The sequence below is a fragment of the Phacochoerus africanus genome, chromosome 14 (assembly GCF_016906955.1).
Source record: "Phacochoerus africanus isolate WHEZ1 chromosome 14, ROS_Pafr_v1, whole genome shotgun sequence".
Taxonomy (NCBI): domain Eukaryota; kingdom Metazoa; phylum Chordata; class Mammalia; order Artiodactyla; family Suidae; genus Phacochoerus; species Phacochoerus africanus.
Genome location: NC_062557.1, coordinates 59,218,429 through 59,236,271, shown reverse-complemented (window position 1 = coordinate 59,236,271; position 17,843 = coordinate 59,218,429). Strand labels below are relative to the sequence as shown.

The following is a 17,843-nucleotide window of genomic DNA, read 5'->3' as shown; positions in this document are numbered from 1 at the left end:
GCCCTCGGAGGCAGGGGGCGCCTTCAGGGATCTCAGGGGGTGCGCTCGGCGGGCCCCCAAAGGCCGCGGCCTTGCCCAGATGCACAACCAAGCGAGCCTGAGCTGGGGCCCTGCCAGCGCAGGGCCGAGCTGTCAGCAGGCTCTGGCGGCCTCTGCTGCTTTCTCCAGCACCTGTAGACGCAAACAAGCAGGGAAAACCACAAAATACCCTTTACTGCTGGGCCCGGAGCCACCGGACCCTTCCCCTGTGCGGCTCTGCCTCTTCCACGAGCTGAGACCTGGCCGGGGGGGGGGGGGGGCTTTTCCAGGAGGATCCCCTCCGCCCTGGTTTCCTTGATTCAGGCAGGACCACCTCCCCCGCCTGGATTCCTGACAATCTCCATCCTGACCCCTCCCCCAAAGAAGGTGTCCTCGACCCTCGGGAGGAGCCGCAGGCAGGTGCAAGGGCTTGCGGTGAGGACCAGGGGCACGAAGTGGGCTGGGTCCAGGCGTGCAGAGGTGCCACGCCCACGACAGGGACGGCGTCAAGCTCTCTGAGCAGCAGGCAACCCTCCGAGGACAAGTGAGAACCAGGAGGAAGCGCCCGCCGAAGGCACCAAGCCTCCCTCCAAGGTCTGTGCTCCCAAAACTCCCGTCGCCTCGAGGGCTCTGAGAGCCAAGCCAACGTCCACTGCATCCTGCTCAGCCCCCCCCTCACCGCCTGTGGGGACCGAGGCGCCCCCGGCCTCAACCCCGGCGTGGGGGGCACGAGCATGGCTGCTCTGGTTCTCCCCGAGGGCAGGGGGAATGGGAGCCGCCAGGCCCAGGGCAGGGCAGGGCAGGGCAGTACTGGGACAAGCCCGGTAGCAAGTGCAAGGCGGACGCCTCTGTGAGCACGTGGACGGCCAGTAACTGCCCAGGTTAGGGCTTGAATACAGACGTCAACCCACGGATGTGTGGACTGGTCCGTTTCTGTTTTATGAAACAGATGATGCAAAATGAAACATACTCGTGGAAACATAAAGCATTTGTTTATTATTGCTATAATCAAGGCAACATCTCTTAAAACAACTGGCCTTGACAACGGAAGGAGAATCAGAGCCACTGCTCATGAACCCACAGTCTGTTCTTCTCTGCTGTTCAGACTTCGGGTTTCACACGCCACCTACCCTGGGCCTTCCTCGAACGAGCAGCAGATGCACCTGGAGCTCAGAGCCGGGCCCGACCTCGGCCCTGGGGGCTGACGTCAGGCCGAGCGCCTCCTCGCCGGGCGCCTGTGACGTCCTGTGTTTAAAGAGCAGACAGGAAGGCGAGGACGACCGACGCAGGTGACATGGGCAGGGACTGGGGAGCAAAACCTGCCCTCTACCCGCGGAAAAATCACCCAAAACACAGCACACGAGGACCAGGCAGAGCGCGCCTGCAAGGAGGGCCGAGCCCTTGCCACCAGCCGGTGCCCCGGCTGCCCGCAGGACAGTCCCCACGCCTGAAATCCTGGGGCAGAGGGCACTCACTCGCTGAGTGCGGACGTGGCCTGACGAGGCCCGGGGCACCCAGCTTCACCCTAGAAACGCCTGGTCAGTCTTATTTACCCAAGATACACCTGTACAGGCAACAAGAAAAAGGCTATGACACACCACTGCAGTGAGTTTACCTAGCTTCAGGAACAATGCATGCAGTTACAAATGAGAGGTAGAGACACTGTATTAAAGACCTAAAAATACAAACATCATATAAATAAATGTTCAAATTAAATGCGGAGATCCCATACAGATAAATAAGGTAAAAATTACATTACTTTGTCAAAGTAAAGGGAACCCATGTTTTTATCGGGACACTGGGTTAGATTAACGCCAAAGGGCTTCTGTGCAGGTTCTCAGAGTTCAGATTATATAACCCCAAAGGATTAAGACTGGAGAATGGCTTATTCAAGTATTCAAGCAGGTTAGTAAAGGAAACCCAGCAATCGACAAGGTAGGAACCACTTCCGCAGGGACGCGGAGCGCCCGCTGCTCCTTGCCGGGCTATTCGCTGGCCCGTCTGGATCAACACGCCGCGACACACGGGCTGGGGGCAGCCGCCCGTCTTCCTACGAGGAAACTCACTCACTACACGTTAACGCCACACGACTCACAAGCCTCCAGATCACCGCCTTTGTTCTGGCTGGACTACAGTTCCTTGCGCACCGCGCCTCGGACGGACGGACAGACAGACGGACGCACGCACGCACGCCTGGTCTCACACTGCCCGAGGCAACCCGGCCCCGCCACCCAGCCCAAGGGGCACAGGCGAGGACCGGCTGCAGGCATGACCGAACGTGCCCGCCAAAGCGGACACGCAGCCCCGGAGGCCCAGCACTGAGAAACCCTCTGCGTGCGGACGGCTGGGTTAGAAACTGCAAAGGGGCACAGGACACGCGTCTTTACCACCCGCAGTCACGAGAGGTCACGCGGGAGTTCTGGAAAGGGTACGTGTGTATCATCGAGTAAAATATTTTAAATGAGTCCATTGTGCCTCGGTTAGTTTTCCACCGCAAAATCCAATACACAGTTGTTACAGTGAATTAGTGCAACAAGACAGATTTTAGAAGACGAATGTGTGTCCTGTTGGATCAACTCCAAGGCCGCGCAACGGCTTCCGAGAGACACTTGCAGTCCTCCCTGCTCAGGCTCCCTCTTCCTGGGCTGCCCTGGACGTGAGCTCCGGCTCACACTCACCCCAAAGGTCAGGCTGCCTGCGGGACGCGGCTTTTCGAGTCCCCGCCGCCGCCGCCGCGCGCACACGGGCGATTGGCACTCTGCTCTGGCGGATGGGCAGAGCCACCGGCGGCGGGCATCCTTCCGAGCTCTCCTGGAAAATACCTGCGCTGCTGAGCCAGGGCTGCGGAACCTTTATTTGCCAAGTTCGCACTGAGAGCCCTGTGGGGTCATCTCACTTCTGCGTCTACGAAGGAAAAGGAAGGGGCCTCCGCTGAAGCAGATTTCCTGCACGACGGAGTCGGGGGACGCTGCTCCTCTCAGGAAGCACGGCCTGCTCTTTGGTGGTCACCCGGCGAGGCCCCCAAATGCACCCCCCACCCCCACCCCTGGGGGCGGGGCGGGGGCCGCAGCTCACGTGGTTGAGCTGCTACAACAGAGGGCGGAGAGTCTTCTCTCGATGCTGGATTTATCTAGAAACAAAATACAGCCACCGTAAAAATCACACTTTCCAAACCGGGGAAAGAAGAGCCAATGAAAAAACCACCACCCCGCCACCCACATCCTCACCTCTGTCCTCACGCTGCCCCAAAGTTAGCAGTTCTGAGTGCGAGGTCTTCTCCCCGCCTGCGCACTGCTCAGAGCTGATGTCTAGGGCAGCGCAGTGCGTGCTAACGTCCAGGTCAGCACGCCAGTGAAGGAGCATCTGGGTTTTCACAGCCAGTTTGCTCACAACTGCAAACATGTGAGAATGGCCGGCCCGCCTCGTGCTACGACGACCCCATCTAAAGGTCCCCCACCTCCCCCTCGGAACGCACCACGGGCCCGGCCCCGACAGGCGGTAACCCCATCCTGGAGCCTGGCAGTCCCCCCTTCGCTGTCCACACCACGTCTGCAGCATGAAGGGTCTTCGCAGGCTCTTTGGTCACGAAACTAATCCGGCTTAGTAGTTGCGTTCATTACCACTTAACAATACAAACCAAGTTGTCTGCACACACGAGCACACCCACCAACACAGCGGTGCCGTGGGAAGCCTATGACAAAATCCCCCAGCACGGAACAAGCATCCCTGCTCCGCATCTTGCAGGAGAACCCTGAGCAACCCTCACCGGTGGGAGACAACAGACGCGAGGCCCACCCACACGCGCCTTTCCAGGCCGACTTACATTTGTGCACGTTTTCAATGTCCGCCGGGTCCTGCAGAATCTTGGCCAGGCCCTCGAGGAGCAGCGCTGCCCTGTGATAGCGACGGGCGATGTCCTCTGTCCGCTGAAACATCTCGTCCAGGGCCGCAGCCCGGACCTGCAGCCAGGCAACAGAAACAAGACGGCTCCCAGCTCTCCCAGGAAACCCCGGACCCACCCGGGCAACGCCGCTGCAAGCGCAAGCTGTCTAAAATCGACATACTTTGACAAAATGATATATCTGCCAGGTGAGTGAGAGAAAGAGTTCCTTGGCAAAAGAGCTACTCTGCATTCAAACACAGCCTTCGTGAACTCAGAGGTGCCTAATGCGTAAGCTTTATACTTTGAAACTGGCTCCTCTCTGACTCACTTCACTAAAACCTTTCTTTAAAATAGTTCCGTTTTTTTAGTTGATTTACAATGTTCTGTCCACTTCTGCTGCACGGCAAAGTCACACGTGCATTTGCACACGCTTCTTCTCCCATTACGCTCCTTCGCGTCCCATCACAAGTGACTATATACGGTTCCTGTGCCGTACAGCAGAGTAAAAAGTTTATTTTACATATACCCTTCAGAGTTCCCACTGTGGTACAGCAGAAACGAATCCAACTAGTACCCGTGAGGATACGGGTTCAATCCCTGGTCTCACTCAGTGGGGTTAAGGATCTGGCGTTGCTGTGAGCTGCGGTGTAGACTGCAGACGCTGTTCAGATCCGGCGTGTCTGTGGCAAAGGCCGGCGGCTACAGCTGATTTCACCGCTAGCCTGGGAATTGCCATACGCTGCAGGTGCGGCCCTAAAACAAAAAAATAAAAATAAAAATAAATACACTTCTAGGAGTTTCCATCTTGGGTCAGTGGGTTAAGAACCCAACTAGTGTCCATGAGGATGCAGGTTCAACCCCTGGCCTCACTCAGTGGGTTAAGGATCTGGCCTTGCCACAAGCGGCGACGCAGGTCTCAGATGTGGCTCGGATCCGGTGTTGCCAAGGCTGTGGCCTAGGCCTGCAGCTTGGATTCAACTCCTAGCCTGAGAACTTTCATGTGCCACAAGTGCGGCCATAAAAAGAAAAAAAAAATAAACAGGAGTTCCTGTTGTGGCTCGGCAGTTAAGGAACCCGACTTGCATCCATGAGGATGTGGGTTCCATCCCTGCCTCACTAGTGGGTTAAGGGTCCAGCGTCACCGTGAGCTGTGGTGCAGGTCCCGGATGCGGCTCGGAGCCAGCGTTGCTGTGAGCTGTGGTGTAGGCCAGCGGCTGCAGCTCTGATTGGATCCCTAGCCTGGGAACCTCCATATGCTGAAGGTTCGACCCAAACAAGACAAAAATAAACAAATAAGCAAGCAAATAAATAAATAAAAATACACTTCGTAGATTCTCCATTTAGTCAAAGAATGTTCTGGTGTGCGGGAGTCACGCAGTGCGAGGCGTGGCGCCGAGGCGGTGGCGCAGGAGCTCGCAGTCTAGAGGGAGGTGGGACTGAACCAACTCTAAGGGGCCTGTGCAGGAAGGAAGCCCAGGGCAGGGGCCCGGGGAGTCCAAGTGAGAGCCGCAGCCAGCCTGCCCGGGGAGGAAGCGGGCACGGCGGAGGCGGGCGGCTCCGGGAAGACGGCACAGCCTCGGTGGGCCGGTCAGGAGCGTGCGTTCTCTCGACAGCACCCCGACTTTCTCCGGCCAGGGATCCCCTATCCTAGCGTCCTTGTCAACGTGCCCGGTCTCGTTCCAACAGTAAAGCCACTCACTCACTTGCAAGGTAAGCAAGACGGACACAGAAAAGCAAAGCCCTGACAAGGAGAAGCCAAGAGCTCAACAGAAGCTCTCAGCGAGCTCTAAGCTCGCTGGGCAGCCGGGCCGGGGGGCTGCTCGAGCGGGTGGCTCTCATCATCAGGAAGGCAAGCAGCACCGTAGCTCCGAACCAGAGGACGTTTTTCTGGCACGAATGTCTAAGAGAAAGTCTGTCTTACGCATCTCAATTCGGATAGAATGACGCAAGGCCTATCATTCGTGCCAAGAGTCTGAAGCGACGTGATGTGTGTCCCTCTCATCGACAGTTTCTATCCCCAACCATCGTTCGCGACGGCTTCCAAAATAAGGCCACGGGAGCAGCACCGCAGCGCAATTCAAAGGCCCCACATGCGCGGGGAGAAGGAAGGTCTAGCGTGTGTTAACTCGGTGCAAACTGTAAGGCGGCTCAGGAATTGAACTTTTCCCCACCTAAGTACTTCTGTCTTCAACAGTCCCTAAATTCATCTTTACTTCAGAGTAATTTCTTCCCGCAAGAGACAGAAAACGAATTATTTCCACAACACAACTGCAAAAGCACATTGTCCTTTGCGTCCATTCTGAAGTGGGAGAAGCTCACTGGGTGACTTTTCGCAGGCTGGTGAAAAGTACTTTTCGCAGTACTTCTTCTAACGTTTTCTCAAGTTTCTGTATTTTTTTGTGTGTGTGTCTTTTTGTTGTTGTTGTTGTTGTTGCTATTTCTTGGGCCGCTCCCGCAGCACATGGAGGTTCCCAGGCTAGGGGCTGAATCGGAGCTGCAGCCACCGGCCTACGCCAGAGCCACAGCAACACGGGATCCGAGCCGCGTCTGCAACCTACACCACAGCTCACGGCAACGCCAGATCGTTAACCCACTGAGCAAGGGCAGGGACTGAACCCGCAACCTCATGGTTCCTAGTCGGATTCGTTAACCACTGCGCCACAACGGGAACTCCTCAAGTTTCTTAAAAAGTAGAAAATGAGGAAATAAATCTAGCTAAAGCTTTTAGATGCCAACTACTAAAAGATGAAGTCATGCCTCAAGTTACCACTTTTTGTTTTTGTCTTTTTGCCATTTCTTTTTTTTTTTTTCTTTTTGCTATTTCTTGGGCCACTTCTGCGGCATATGGAGGTTCCCAGGCTAGGGGTCGAATCGGAGCTGTAGCCGCCGGCCTACGCCAGAGCCACAGCAACGCGGGATCCGAGCCGCGTCTGCAACCTACACCACAGCTCATGGCAACGCCGGATCCTTAACCCACTGAGCAAGGGCAGGGACCGAACCCGCAACCTCATGGTTCCTAGTCGGATTCGTTAACCACTGCGCCACGATGGGAACTCCTCAAAAGTTAGCACTTTTTAGGAGGAGTGAATAGTAAGCGTCTCCCAAACGTGGTAACCAACCTAACTCTTTGTTTGTTGCAGGTTGATTTGGTCTGAAGCTCCCTGAGGGGGAGCCAGTCACAGTGCTCGGGACGCGGGCGCGTGGAGCACAGATGCTCTTTAAAAGGATAACGTCAAGGTCAACTCGAAAACATGCTCTCAGACACAAGTACTACGACTGTACAACAGTAAACCTTAAAAGGAGTTACCATCTCTACAGCACAATTATAGATGAGTTTCTCTGCGGTTACGCTGTTGATTTCATCGATAAACCTCTGTTTGTCAGAGAAAAAGCGATTCAGCTTCTCTGTAAGTTTCTTGCACATGGTGATGCAGAATTTATATCGTTCATTCAGATTTTTGACAACTGGAAAGAAAGTTGAAATGAAAATTACAATTCTCCAGCAGAGACAGAGTGCCAGCGACATGCAACTTCCCTGCTGATTTAAGGAAAGCAACCCTACATGATCCCTGAAAGCAAGCGACTGGCAATCATGTTTCCTTTCAGTGAAGACAAGATGGACAACAAAGCGTCCGACTGCTCCGTACAGGTCAAGCGGCAAAAACAAACATCCAACGAGCCCCTGCAAAGCCAGCAACGTCTCCCATTTACCAATGCTTAATGCCCAGTGGCTCCTGATCACAAGCTCCCTTTCCCAGCGTCAGGGGAGAAGGCGCCCTCAGCCCCCAGGGGTCCTGCCAGGCCCCGCCCCTGTACCTTGTTTGACGCCCGTGGACGGGCTCAGCTTCCCGGACTTGATCTGCTCCTTGGCGAGATGCAGAGATGCCGCCAGCAGCTGCGCGGCCTTCATGTACAGCACCAGCTGCTCCACCCGCCTGCACCCAGGAGAGAGAGAGCAGAGCGTCGGCCCGCCAGCTGCGGCCCAGGGCTACGGGTCAGGTCACCCCCCCATGGCCTGGCTAAGGCGACATCATTCTCCGCCACACGTTCAGGGCACAGAGGACTCCTGCAGGGACGAGGGTCAGCGTGCAGAGACGCGTGCGCTTCCGAGTAGCACCTGTGCCCTCAGACGAAAACACCACCTCTTCCTCGTCCGGCGGCTCCCATGGAGGCCTTCACAGGAAGGGCGCCACCCCGGGTGCAGAATCCCCACGGCCCAGGGCACCTACCCCCAGTCCCTGCTCAGCTGGCCGATCTGGTCCACCACCGCGCTCTCCTGGATCTGGTACAGGGAGACGGCGGACGCGCAGAGCTCGGGGCTGGCCCCGCGCCCGGCCGTCAGGTCCAGCACGCACTCCGCGAACAGCAGCATCGCGTTCAGGTGGCGCAGGGTGTCCGTGTGCTCCCGCTGCGGCAAAGCCAACGCGTCTCAGAGACGTGCCGGGGGGGGGGGGGTAGGCAGCGCCCTGCTCTGCGCCCAAACCCCGGCCACGGCCAACGCCTCCGCGCGCCGCCCACTTCTAAATCCCAGAAAACCAGCGAGAGAAACACAAATGCAACCAAGCGAGGGTGTGTGGTGTCCCTGTGCGGGTGCTTGAGAGCGCCCATAAAATCAAGCCTCCCAAGTGGAGGTCATGGTCCTCTCAGCACGAAAAACGAAACGCGGGCACCTGACTCAACACACCTGAGTCAAGACCTGAGCAACGAGACACCAGGACATAAGAATGCAATGATATTCCGCACGTCAACCACCACTTCTCGACAGTCTGATGAATTCTACTGACTTAAAATCTCCGAGATGCAGGTTTTCCTTTTTACAGCCGCACCTGTGGCACATGAAGTTCCTGGGCCAGGGGTCGAAGGGGAGCTGCAGCTGCCAGCCTGCGCCACAGCCACAGCGGATCCTAAACCCACTGAGCGAGGGCGGAGATTGAACCCGCATCCCCATGGATACTCGGTTGGGTTTTTAATCTACTGAGCTACCATGGGAACTCTTCAAGATGATTTTAATTTCTGGTGGTTCTTCAGTTGACAGTGATTCATACTATCTAAATTTTCTGTGATTTTTTTCAGTTAGTTCAAGAGAGGAATGTAGACAGACATAATAACATACATTAAAAATGGATATTCTAAAATTAATGTTGCTTTGAGATTTATTTTTAGCTATAAATGTATTTTGAAATCACAAAACTAAGGTTGTTTGTTTGTTTTTTTGTTTTGCTTTTTAGCGCCGCACTTGCAGCATAGGGAAGTTCCCAGGCTAGGGGTCCGATCAGAGCTGTAGTAGCCGCTGGCCTACACCACAGCCACAGCAACGCCAGATCTGAGCCACGTCTGCAACCTACACCACAGCTCATGGCAACACCGGATCCTTAACCCACTGAGCAAGGCCTGGGATCAAATCTACAACCTCATGGTTCCTAGTCGGACTCATTTCCACTGCGCCACAACAGGAACTTCATACACATATTTTTAAAAGAACAACTTAAAGTTACTAGAGAATCACTACCAGAATTTTGCATGCAATATTTTATAACTTTTATGAAATACTTAATTCGCATTCACATGCAACAGAAATATGAAAGGTCCAGGATGGAGAGTCTGTTCTTTAAGAGTTGGTCTGGAGTGGAGTTCCCATTGTGGAGCAATGGAAACGAATCTGACTAGCATCCATGAGGATGCAGGTTCGATCCCTGGCTTCGCTCAGTGGGTTAAGGACCTGGCATCGCTGTGAGCTATAGTGTAGGTCGCAGACATGGCTTGGATCTGATGTTGCTGTGGCTGGCAGTTGTAGCTCCGATTGGATCCCTAGCCTGGGAGCCTCCGTATGCCATGGGTGAGGCCCTAAAAAGTCCCCCTCCCCCAAAAAAAGAGTTGGTCTGGAGAACTGATGGTTTTAATGTGAAATGCAGGCTGAGGAGTTCCCGTCGTGGTGCAGCGGAAACGAATCCGACTAGGAACCATGAGGTTGTAGGTTTGATCCCTGGCCTCACTCAGTGGGTTAAGGATCCGGCGTTGCCGTGAGCTGTGGTGTAGGTCGCAGACGTGGCTCGGATCCCGCATTGCTGTAGCTGTGGTGTAGGCCGGTGGCTACAGCTCTGATTTGACCCCTAGCCTGGGAACCTCCGTATGCCACTAGTGCAGCCCTAAAAGGACAAAAGACAAAAAAAAAAAAAAAAGAAAGAAATGCAGGCTGAGTTAGCACTGCATTCAGGGACTGGTGGTCAGTGGACAGCAGTCCACTCAACGCTGTCCTCAGGTCCACACTGACTTAGGTGGCACAGGCTCTGGAGTCAGGAAGTCACCCTCTGCTCACCATGCTTCACACTGCGAAGTGTCTGTACCCTGCAGAGCAGGCTTTGCGGAGGGGAGGCGTTGGGCTACAAACGTGAGCACCCAGTCTGCAGGGCAGGTTGACTCCTCAGTGTCGCCGGTGTGGCAGTCTGATTGATAGTTTTGACACCCAAGTGTATCATTTTTATCTTATGAAGAAAAGCAAGCTTTGAGAATAAAAAGTTACGGTTTTAGGACAAAGACATGCTTCGAAAGTCCTATAAATAGTACATCAGCTTCAGATAAGAATACAAGAACACAAAATCTAAGTCCCTTACCATCCACCAAGGCTTGTCACACATAAGGGTCGCCCTCAACATTACTCTGAAAACAGAGTTCCCGTTGTGGCTCAGTGGGTTAACGAACCCGACCAGCATCCATGAGGATGTGGGTTTGCGCCCTGGCCTCGCGCAATGGGTTAAGGATCCGGCATCGCCACAAGCTGTGGTGTAGGTTGCAGATGCAGCTCGGATCCCGTGTGGCTGTGGCTGTGGTGCAGGCCGGCAGCTGCAGCTCCAACTTGACCCCTAGCCACAGGTGCGGCCCTGAAAAACAAAGGACAACCCCCCCCCCCCAAACCCCACATTACTCTGAAAGTACATCAGCCATGTTTTCTAAACAGAGCGGGTAAGGGGGAGCCGTCAGGACTCCGCTGTGTTCTGCTCTTGCGCCCCCAGGCCGCCCACCGCGGGGCCTCTGCCCACCTCCATCAGCGTCTCCTCGGGCAGTTCAGGGGCTTCAAAGGTGATGAGCCCCTCCAGGCTGGGGGGAGAAGCACCATAAGGCACGTGTCTCAGGCTGGGAGCGGCCTCTGCTCCGGGGGGGGAAGACCCCACGCACAGCCCAGGCGGGGAGCCCACGCACACACGGCCGCTGGCGGAGCACAGGGAGCCTCCGGCGCTGCTGGCGCCTCCTGCGGGAGAGAGGACAGGGCAGCGCCAGTGAGACCGGGACGGTGGAGAAAGGTCCCGACCCTGGTGAGTTGCCCATGCTCACTTTACCCCTCAGCCGTGTGCACAGTTCCATCACAGCTACTTTGAAAATACTGTTTCAGACACCTTCCGGGCATGTACGCTGCTCCCGAGGTTCCTGCCTTCGATGATCAAAGCCAGCGGATGCACACTTCACAGAACTGCATCCAGGAAATGCTACTATTTCTGACCGGTTGTATTGCAACATTGCAATGAAACCATTCCGTGAGTTATTTACTGGCAATGAATACTGCAAAGCGGTTCTAGAGACAGGACCGGGATTGCCACCGATCCAAGACGACTAGAAACGTTCTCACAGCTCTTTCCAAGAGCGGCCACGCTATTTTCTAAAGCAGCCGTGGGTGAGTGCACAGACCCCACCAGGCCTCACCAACACGGAGCATTCCGTTTTTCGATGTCGGCTTTATCAAGAGGTACAAAGACAGCACTTTCTTCTGACTCCACCTTTTAACACTCCTAAAGCCAAGGTGCCCAGCTCTCTTCCCCCCGGCGCTACCCACCTACACACTTATGAACCCGCTGGTGTCTTGATGAGTCCCTGACTCGGCCTGAGGGAACTTAAGGGACACAAAGGCACAAGGCGGAAGGTGATGTCAACTTTCAACTCATTTCAGGTCCTACCTAAGACGCTCTTAATTTCTGGCATAAATTACCTACTTAGAGACTGCAGGGAGTAAAGCTAATCTGGCAGCCCATCTGAACGTCCCTGGGATTGACTGGGATCCAAAGTAGCACGCAAAGATTCAGTCTGAGGTTTCTAAACAAAGATCAACAACCTGTCACTTTCTTTTCTTTTCTTTTCTTTTTTTTTTTGTCTTTTTGCCATTTCTTGGGCCGCTCCCGCGCATATGGAGATTCCCAGGCTAGGGGTTGAATCGGAGCTGTAGCCACCGGCCTACGCCAGAGCTACAGCAACGCGGAATCCGAGCCACGTCTGCAACCTACACCACAGCTCACGGCAACGCCGGATCGTTAACCCACTGAGCAAGGGCAGGGACCGAACCCGCAACCTCATGGTTCCTAGTCGGATTCGTTAACCACTGCGCCACGACGGGAACTCCAACCTGTCACTTTCAAAACAGATGTAGCGGCAACCCTACAACACGCCTCGACATGGGCCAAGAAGCACCAACAGGCAGGACCGCCTCTCCGTGGGGAAGGGGCGTCTCTGGCAACGCCAGCGTCATGTCATCTAACTCCGCACCTTTATCAAGTCGCCTTCTGCAAGTATCACCTCCTCTCAGGGCAAAGGAAATGGTTACGTCCATGCCACCGGAGGGAAGTGACGGGCAGAGAGGGCACGGCTTCGGCCCTGCCACTAGGTTGTTCCGTGAACCCCAACCCCACCCCACCCCACGAGCAGAGACGACCGAGAGGGCGCATCACCTGAGGCCGGTCCTGTGCGAAGGGCCACGTGCACGCAGGCAGGGGCGGCGGCGCCGTGCGGAGGGGACCCGACCGTGAACAGCGCCGCCCTGGGACCCGCTGCCATTCCCACCGGCGGCGCCAGGGCACCGCCACAGGCGCCCGCAGGGGCTGCAACGAGAGTTCACGCACGTGTTACACGTCTGAGGTGGGACGACAGGCAGACCCCGACCGTCCCGTCTCTCCTCAGGGCCGCACCTTTAGCCCCGTGACACCCAGGCTGGACCCCTGACCTCGGAACTGCCCAGTAACACACTTGTGTTGTTCCACCCATCAAGCTTGTGGTGGCTGTTACCACGGCCACAGGAAACTCACCACCACCCGCGAAAAAGCCGCCAGGCTTTCCTCACCCACATCCATTGGCCGCTCCGCACTTAAACTGTCCGCGCCGCCCAGGTGTCCACCCAGAGGTGCTCTGACGCGCGGATCTGCTAACTTCCCGGCACTGACAGATCTAGAGAGCGACGACAAGCACGTAAACACAGGCGTCTTGAAAATCCAGACATCCCGGTAGTAAGTGCGATTTAAGCCAAGCCAGGACAGGGTTAATGGGAAGTCGGGGAACAAGGAGACAGGAAAGAGACCCCGACCAATTCGAGGCAGCGACGGGCTGCTCGGGAAGGGCAGGAAGAGCTCTGGACTCACACGGGTGTGCAGAGGCCTCCCCACTGGCTCACACAGCTGTGCGGGGTCACTACCACTGACACAGGTGTGCGGGGCCTGAGCGTGTGCAGGGTCATTACCACGGGCTGTGCTGTGGCAGAAAGCGAGGTCGTGCACGCTCGGCACGGCGTTACCTGCCAAACACCGCCTTGATGGGCTGCTCGGCCGCCTTCCGCCTCTCGCCTCCTTGTCCCGAGAGACCGGGGGCGCCCGCCTGTGGGTCATTCCCGTCTCTGGACGGCCCCTCCGACGGCCCGGGACGTGTGACCAAGGCCAGCAGGTTGGAAGACGCTTGCGTTTTAGGGATTTTGAAAGGAGCTGTGGTCTAGAGAAACACAAGGCATCGGGTCCCTACGCGATCTGGAGTGGTAGAACCGCCGGGCGGCCGGCGCAGCAGCAGGGAGCACAGACAGGACTCCGCCAGATCTGGAGGCACCTCCTGGCTCTTCCACTGCCAGTCTCGGCCACTGCGACCGTTCACGTCCACTAAGTGCTTCCTTTTTTCAGGATGAACAGGACAGTGTATACAAAGCACCCAGCGAGGTGAAGGACGCGCACCGGGCCTGGCGCGGAGCGCTGCTCCTCAAACTCCGGCTGCTCTCAGGAATCCTTTCCGTAAAGCACTTGCTACATCCGCTCCCGACCTACTGCTCCGCGTCCAGTTAAGCTGCTCCATGGTACTGCTGCTTCCACAACCACTCTGCCTGGCTAAGTGGCTTGCAGGGACCTTAAATTGACGCTAGCCCCTGGTACCGTCCCTGCTGCAGCCAGAGTCACAAATAAGCCTAAGTTCCAGATACGACACCACCGCCCCCAGGCCCAGGGATCAGGGATCCCTCCTGTGCCCAGGCCCCCCCGCTCCATGTCCCCTGTGTTGCTGACCATAAGCCCAGGCCTCAGAGGTCCCCCCCCGTGCCCTGACAGGTGCCCACGGCCTGCCGTTCTCTGACTCAACCTCCCCGTGTGGCCCCTGGAGACGTACGGACTCCCTCCAGGACCTGAGAGGAAGCAGCTTCTCTAGTTCAGCGTCCCTTGTGGACCTCGGCTCCATATCCAGAGCCAAGCGCCCCCTCCACGACGGCTAACAAAGCCGAACAGCTACAAGGGCTGCCCAAACACACCTTGGTAGGAGAGCCAATGATTGTGGGTAAAGGAGTCTTGCAGAACCAGTCAGAACTCCGCGGAGAGCAGCTTGCATGCTTGGTGGGCGAGGTCCCGAGGATGCCAGGCCGGCCGGGCTGCGGCGAGCAGCTGTATGTGGCGCCGGCGTGCGGCGGGCACACGGGGTCCGAGTGCTGCTTTCGGAGCTTCTGCTTGTTCTGGTAGATGTCGGTGAGGGTGGGGGCACTCTGCAGCCTGGCGCCCAGCGGGAGGGACTGCGGAGCCGGCACCGGAGAACCTGCCAGGGAGATAGGCGAGGCTGCCCCAAGGGAGGAGGGCAGCGAGCACCGGGGGAGCAGAGACGGTTCTCGAAGCGAGCGTTCTGACCCACGGCTGGCTTCCCACGGGACAGCCTAAAAGCTGTTTTCTGGGCCAAGGACAATCAGCTGTTTGTCTCAACAGCAGGCAACTAACTCCGATTAGTGCAAGGTCTGCTGAGCACCAAAGGGACTCGAGAGAAAACGGCTAATGAAAACCACCAAACCTACGCTGAGCGGGACGACTTCCACTCTTGATACGCGCGCGCACACACACAGACACAAACACACACACACGTCTTATCAACACAATGGCTCTGCTCTCACACAGCAACGAAAAGCAAGTTTTCAAACTAACCTAGAACAAACCTTATTCAAAAAAAGAATGTTGGAAAGACAACTAGAAATATACCTTTCCTAGGTTTTATTATATCTAAAGACAATAAGAATACGGCTATTTTTCGCAGTTTCATGCAATTCATTTAAAACCTGAAGTACCCTCTTCTCCACAGAGAGAACACGTGTCCACAGACAGTCCACCTCTTAAGGGGTCACCGTGTCCGGAGCCTGGGAGCGGGGTCGTGACTCTGTGAACAGCTGGCTACGAGGGAACCCCCACAATCCCTGCTGTTGCCAGCTTCAGGCCCGCTAAGCCTGGCGCTCCGGCTACGAGCTCTTCAGAGCTTCTTGCAAGCCCGACCCCCATAAGGCGAAAGGTGCACAAACCCTCTTAGCGGAATCCTCCTCAGAAATGGTCGTCTTTCTGAAACTGCTGCTGACACTCCTGGCTTGATCTCATCCTACATGTGGCGGGTTTTGTGTTTTTCAGAACTGGCTTCTGCCCTATGCACGTGTATTTATGCACACACACACAAACAGCGACAAAACGTTACGAGCTGGAGAAAGTTACCCAAACTTGAAGGGGAGACAGACTACGAAATGCCAACCCTAGACAAGAGTACCCCCCCGTACCCCAGCACTCCATCACCCGGCCAACGGCTCGAAGGCACACACGACGCGATCCGAGCTCTCGAAGGAGACTTACACACATCTAAGGCCGCCGCCTTTGACCTAAGCAGACAGACCAGCATCTGTGCTTCTCTTCACCCGAAGCTAACTGGTAGCTCTCTTCAAAAACAGTATTAATCAAACAATCAAACCTCCTTCTCTGGATTGACGTTCATTTTCTGCGGGACACTAACAAGAACTCAGCCACGTCATGTAACGCCTGAGACTTAGAGTCCCACTAGGAGATCACCGATTGGCTCGGATGTGCCAAGGGGCATCAGACCGAAATCCTAAAACCACAGACAGCAGGGAAACACTTCGCCTCGACCGCTGAGACGGCCGCGGGACTGCGGCGCTGCAGGCGGGTCCTACCTGAGGCGCTCCGGCTCCTGGTCTCGGGGCCCTGGGGGTGGCCGCAGCAGCACTGACTCGGCGGCTCGGGCACGGCGCCCACTGTGCAGAGGGAGGTGCAGAGGGAGGAGAGACGGCTCAAAAGCAAGGAAGGAGGTGGAGGGCAACACGTGCACACCATACGTTACACGTTGCAAATTTAAGCACACGTTCAAGCGGCCGGCGTGCTGGGCACACTGAGGTCAGCGCGTCACCCAGCTGCCCCGAAGGCACGCGCTGGGAGAGGGCCGGCAGACCCCGCGAGGCCACGTCTTCAAGACGCGACACGAGGAGCAGCTCCCTTCACGGCTCGGCGGGTAACGCACCCGACTGGGATCCACGAGGTTGCGGGTTTGCTCCCTGGCCTCGCTCAGTGGGGTAAGGATACAGCATTGCCGTGAGCTGAGGTGTAGGTCGCAGATGTGGTTCAGATCTGGTGGGGCTGTGGCTGTGGTGTAGACTGGCAGCGGTAGCTCTGATTCGACCCCTAGCCTGAGAACCTCCACACACCGCGGAGGCGGCCCTAGAAAGACACGCACACAGATATCCCTGCGGTTTTCACTCTAGGAACCAGGGCTCCTGGGCCCTGCTTCAGTGCTTCTCGCCCTGCCTCCTCCTGAGGCGCCCCTCCCTGCTGTGAGTCCTGCTCCTGAGTGTGTGCGCGTGCATGCGTGCATGGCCTGGAGGTGCGCTGGCACCGGGCGGGCAGGGCCCCACGGCAGAGCCCCTTCTCCATCTCAGCCCACTGCCCTTGCTGCTGGGTTGGGCTGTGCTGCTTCATGCCTGCCTCTGGTGGCCTTACTGCTGCCCGCAGGTCTGGGACAGGCAGGGAAGGACCCTGAGGAGCTGCTGCCACACGCCTCCCACGGCCGCAAGCAATGGTGGGCGTTGCCCAGGCCTGTCACTATGCCGCCGTCTTTACTGGTTTGGGCCTTGCCGGGGCTGCAGAAGTTCCCAGGTCAGGGATCCGACCCGAGCCACAGCAGCGCCAACACCAGATCCTCAATCCACTAGGCCGCCAGGGAACTCCCTCTACTACCGTTGACTCCTCCCAAATCCTAGTGGCAAGTAAGGTAGGCATTTTATGTTCTTTAACTTGGGGTTTCTGACTGTGCGTGTAGAGCCCAAGCCCAATGGAGATGCTTTTATCCCCACGGTGCTGAAGGCTGCACCACTGTCCCGCTTCCTGCAGCGTCTCGGCAGAGCCACACGGAGATTCTCAAGAGGGCCTTGAGACCGGGGCCGAGTCGGGGAGGTGGGGTAGGGCTCCCGTCAGCTGAGGCTCACTGCCGTCGTGAGCCAGCGCTGCTAAGGCCGTGTCGTGCTGAAGAGGCTGCAAGCAACTGCTCCAAGCTCTCCTTACCCAGCGGGGACGGCGAGTACGGCCTGCAAGACCCCGTGGAGAGCCGCCGTCCGACCGTCTGCGCGGCGTCCGCCGGCGCCGGGGAGCAGGAGCCCGGCCGGGGGAAGCCCATCGGGCTGGTGTTAGACCTTCGAACCACCGCAGACCTGAGGAGAAAGAAAAGGTTGCTCCCTCGCTGGCAGGTTCTAGGGCTCCAGCTTTATTTATTGTCTTTTCTCTCAAAAACTCCCAACCACAGGCCATGGAGTGGATGTCTTACAAACACGGAAGGCAGCCACATGCAACACACACAGGATGTGCACAAGCACAGGGAGGGCTCCCCCTCGGTCCCGGCTCCCATCGGTCCCGGC

At 56.7% G+C, this 17,843-nt stretch overlaps 1 protein-coding gene across 10 annotated transcripts in view; it reads right to left on the bottom strand.

Moving 5' to 3' along the window:
• Positions 1-988: 988 nt before the first annotated feature.
• Positions 989-17,843, bottom strand: part of ULK2 (unc-51 like autophagy activating kinase 2) — a 69,293-nt gene continuing 52,438 nt past the window's right edge. For 8 of the 10 annotated variants that reach the window (XM_047758750.1, XM_047758753.1, XM_047758751.1 and 5 more), the window contains 13 exons: positions 17,494-17,639; positions 16,113-16,193; positions 14,436-14,713; positions 13,449-13,639; positions 13,002-13,105; positions 12,613-12,762; positions 10,939-11,147; positions 8,131-8,309; positions 7,718-7,836; positions 7,209-7,366; positions 3,842-3,977; positions 3,094-3,148; positions 989-2,922 (listed from right to left, as the gene is read on the bottom strand). In XM_047758750.1, coding sequence (XP_047614706.1) covers positions 2,871-2,922; positions 3,094-3,148; positions 3,842-3,977; positions 7,209-7,366; positions 7,718-7,836; positions 8,131-8,309; positions 10,939-11,147; positions 12,613-12,762; positions 13,002-13,105; positions 13,449-13,639; positions 14,436-14,713; positions 16,113-16,193; positions 17,494-17,639 — 1,858 coding nt within the window. In that variant the 3' untranslated portion in view covers positions 989-2,870. Of the gene's footprint in view, positions 2,923-3,093; positions 3,149-3,841; positions 3,978-7,208; positions 7,367-7,717; positions 7,837-8,130; positions 8,310-10,217; positions 10,402-10,938; positions 11,148-12,612; positions 12,763-12,966; positions 13,106-13,448; positions 13,640-14,435; positions 14,714-16,112; positions 16,194-17,493; positions 17,640-17,843 lie in introns of those variants that run through there. The other 2 variants (XR_007131963.1, XM_047758756.1) reach the window with 2 other exon arrangements.